Here is a 3,994-nt window from a genome sequence, read left to right on the forward strand (position 1 = left end):
GGGGGGGTGCGGGAGGAGAGCCCAGGCACAGGCTCAGACAGGCACACCTGGGCCTCCCCTCCACCAGGGTGGGCATCTGGCTCCTGACCCAGAGGAGGAGCGAGTGGGCACTGCAGCATGAGGCGGGGGCTGGGCTGGGGCTGCAGTCACAGGCACTAGAGGTCAGGGTGGGAGACAGGGGCCTGAGCTGTGCTCTAGGAAAGTTCTCAGAGGGGAAGACACTTGAGTGGCTCTGAAGGTGGAGCCCCCGGTGGTTAGAATAAACTCCTAACAGTAGCCGCTTCTCAGGCTGTCTGTGGGTTACTGTTACCACATCCTCTGAGGTAGCTGTTACCATAAACTGTCTTGCCATCCTCATCCCGGCCCCCCCTCCTGCCCCCCAACATCTGTAGGAGAGGATACTGACACAGGAGGAGTACCAAGTACTTGGACCGGCCCCTTAAGCTCCAGGAGCAACTGCTCTGCCGGGCGAGGGCCCTGTCCATCCACCTGGGTGCTGCCTGAGCCCGCCTGCCCTCTAGCTGGTGCCTGGTCTGGATGAGGTGGGAGGTGGGAGATGGGAGGTGGGCCGGGGTGTGGCCCCAGGGTTAGGAGCAGCAGTTCAGCCCACTGTTCCTGCCCCCTCGCCCTGCTGAGAAGCCCTGGGGGGCTAGTGGTTGCCATTTGGGCTGCCCCCCATAAGGTCTGCCTTCAGAACCCCCCAGCAGCTCCTTGGGAGAAAGACAGAGTGGGTGGGGGAGGCGCGGAGCTTTCGATTCCTGCCATTACTGTCCCGCAACCCCCTGGGAGTGGTCTAGCCTGCCTGCAGGGTCACTCTGAGTGGGCCTCTCACTGGCAGGGAGCTTGGTGTTTTGAGTTCCTGTCCCCAGGCCTCGGGCTCACTTGCCAGGGTGCACAGTGCTGGCCTCACCACACTGGGCCCCTGCTGGTGGACTTAGCAGACTTATTACCTGGCAAGAGCTGGACTCACTCAAAGAACTGCTTGTGAAGAGGCTGTGAGGGAGCCCCGGAGCCCTCCTCCCCCCACTCACAGGGGTGACCCCAGCCCCACACGGGGAGTGGGGCATGTGGGCAGGGCAGCTAGTGTGGAGGCCTGGGGTCAGCTCTACTGTGGGGTCGGGAAGGGGGCTGTGACGTGGCCAGCTCACAGAACGGGGAGGGGGCGGAAGGGGAGATGTGACGGGCTGGGACCATGATGGGGGGGGGGGGCGGCCAGGCTTCCATATGCTTTATTGCAGGGGGGGTGGCAGCGGGGGACCGGGTCTCTCATGCACCCCTCCGAGGCTTTTCGCCGTTCAGAGTAGGTGGTCAAAGTGCCTTGTGTGTGCATGGGCACGGACAACTACATTTTGTGTCTGCTGTTTGTGTGCCAACGTGTTCTGCTGCGCCGACTCCCCCGGTTGTTGGTGTGGGCGGGGCTCGGTCTTAGGAGAACTTGTGGGGGGAGGCAGCACCTTGGAGGGGGCGGGTAGGCAGACTTCCTGTGTGAAGGGCTGGTGGGAGCTGCTTGGGTGGGGAAACTAGTTCAGCCCACTGGAGGTGGGGAGACCCCGAGGAGCGCCTCAGCTGCAAGCACTCCTGGGCACAAGGGAGGGGCTGGTGGCAACAATGTTTTGGGGGCTCAGCCTGAGCCAGGGGGTGACCTTTCTCAGCTCAGCTCAGCTCAGCTGCAGCGGCGCACAGCTCAGCCGGGCCTTACCTGTCGGTGCTGGAACCTGAGCACCTAAAATGGCAGTGAGGCCTCTACACACACACGCACGCACGCACACACCCCACACCCCTTGTGCCTTTGAGCAAGGACCTCCACGTTCTTCTCTGTGAAAGGAATATGCAGCCAGCCTGCCCCCACCCACATAAGGAATGAGGAGGTCCCCTTGGGCCCAGGTGGTGATGCCCAGGAAGGCCAGAGGCACTGACCCGGGCAGACCAGACTTGGCCCGCCTCAGTCAGACCCCCTCAGGACTCCACTCCTTAGCAGCCCCTCCTTTCCGTGAAAGCCCTTCTCCCGGGCTCGCCTTCACCGGCAATCACAGGCAGAGGGCTTCCCAACGGCCCCACCCACGCCAGGGCCAGTCAGTCAGTCTAGGACAGGGGTCCTCAAACTTTTTAAACAGGGGGCCAGTTCACTGTCCCTCAGACCGTTGGAGGGCCGGACTATAGTTTTAAAAAAACTATGAACAAATTCCTATGCACACTACACATATCTTATTTTGAAGTAAAAAACAAAACAGGGCAAAAACACCCGGCGGGCCAGATAAATGTCCTTGGCGGGGCCGTAGTTTGAGAACCCCGGGTCTAGGGGCTTCACAGAGGTGGGTGGGAGGCTCTGGGGCCTCCCTCCCACTTCTAAATGGCCGTTGCTTGACCAAGCTCTCCCATCCTGACTGATGGCCCTGCCATCCTGACTGATGGCCCTGCGGGTGGTGCCCGGTGACAGCTGTCTCCCCACTTCCTGGGGAGCAGAGGCTGTATCTGACTCGCCTTGGCACCCATACCTGGGGCAGGGAAGAGGTCCCACGTGTGTTCCCGGGACCGAGAGCCATCCCTTGAATCTGGAGAGAATGCTGAGGGGCTGGAGCCCACCTGGGCTCACGGAGCCAGTGGGTAGAGCAGGGCCCTGCCTGCAGCAGCACAGCTGGGATCTCGAGGCTGCCTGCACGGTGCACACGCTCACCTGTGTGTGGGTGTGTCTGCAGGCCGCAGTGGGCTGTGCTGTGCACGCAGCCAGCCAGGTGGCTCTGATAGGTGCCCTGTGTGTGTGCATCTGTGGGCCTGCAAGTGTACACGTGTGGCCATGGAGCATGGTGATCAGGATTGGTGTGTGGCTCCGTGTGACCCTCCTTGGGGCCAGCCCCTCCCCAGAGTTGACTGGAGGTGACACTGTGACAGTCATGGGAGCTCCTGGGCCCCTCCAGTCACCCTCCTAGCTGACCTGTGCCAGGGTGAGGGAGATTCATGAAGCCCTCCACCCAGGCTGGCCAAAGCCCCTGCCCTCCCCACAGTATCCACCAGCCGCAGCACTGAGGGCATGCCTCAGAGCAGTGCTGCCCGGCTGTGGGCGGGCTGGCCTGCCTTGGGCAAGCGGCCTAGCTGGACGACTCTGGCTGCGGCAGTCAGACAGGCCAAGGATAAATATTAGACCTGCTTGGTGTGCCCAGTTTCTTCATGTGCACAATCAGCTGACAACCCCCTGGGGCTGCTGGGAGGACAAGACAGGGCCAGATTCCCAGGGGCTGTACTCCGCCACTGGGCGCTGCCGTGACTGTAGATTACAGAATGGTGGTACAAGGAGAGATTCATGAAGACTGCATTATAGTATATAATGATATCATATAATAATGAAAATCACAATCACTACACATCCGAGGGCCTGGGGAGGAGGCTGACCATGTGGTGGCAGAGGGTGGGGGTAGCAAAGATGGAGCGTGGGGCATGCATGGGGCTCACCCGCAGGGCAGGCTGGAGGGTGTGCCCAGCCCAGAGCACCGGGAGTCCTCCTGTGTCACACTGAGTGGGGCACAAGGGTCCCCAACTAGGACAACGGTGATGATCACATGCCGGCGGGTCTCCAGCTGTCCTGTGGCCACTCCGCAGGCCCCTCCAGGGCCTCTCCTTGGCCTCTTGGCCTGGGCCCTTGGCTTTGAGAATCCTTAAGGGGCCTCTGCTGTGAGCAGCGGCTGGGCTGCTTCCGGATTGGCTTCCGGGGGGTTGGCTGGAGTCCTCAGACAGAACTGGTCCTCTGGGTCCCAAGGCTGCCCTGTCTGGCCAGGCTGACAAGGGGGGTGGGGGGTGGCCCTGCCTAGTGCCTGTTTGCCTTCTGCTGCCGCAGGGCCTGCAGGAAGACCCCCTTCACCTGGTCCAGGGTCTCATGGTACATGCGGAAGTCCTCCTCTTTTCCCCGCAGGGCACTGCCCAGGGCGGCCTTCAGCAGCTCGTTCTCCTCCACCTGGATGGTCAGCCTGGACCACAAAGAGATGGGGCTCAGCACAGCGCG

The 3,994-nt window shown here is 61.9% G+C and overlaps 1 protein-coding gene across 1 annotated transcript in view; it reads right to left on the minus strand.

Moving 5' to 3' along the window:
* Positions 1 to 3,295: 3,295 nt before the first annotated feature.
* Positions 3,296 to 3,994, minus strand: part of CCDC13 (coiled-coil domain containing 13) — a 38,882-nt gene continuing 38,183 nt past the window's right edge. Inside the window, exon 14 of the mRNA XM_045294994.1 lies at positions 3,296 to 3,959. Coding sequence (XP_045150929.1) covers positions 3,800 to 3,959 — 160 coding nt within the window. The 3' untranslated portion in view covers positions 3,296 to 3,799. The remainder of the gene's footprint in view (positions 3,960 to 3,994) is intronic.

This window comes from Echinops telfairi, unplaced genomic scaffold (assembly GCF_000313985.2).
Source record: "Echinops telfairi isolate 266 unplaced genomic scaffold, ASM31398v2 ScPeMD7_4225;HRSCAF=4972, whole genome shotgun sequence".
Classification (NCBI taxonomy): Eukaryota; Metazoa; Chordata; class Mammalia; order Afrosoricida; family Tenrecidae; genus Echinops; species Echinops telfairi.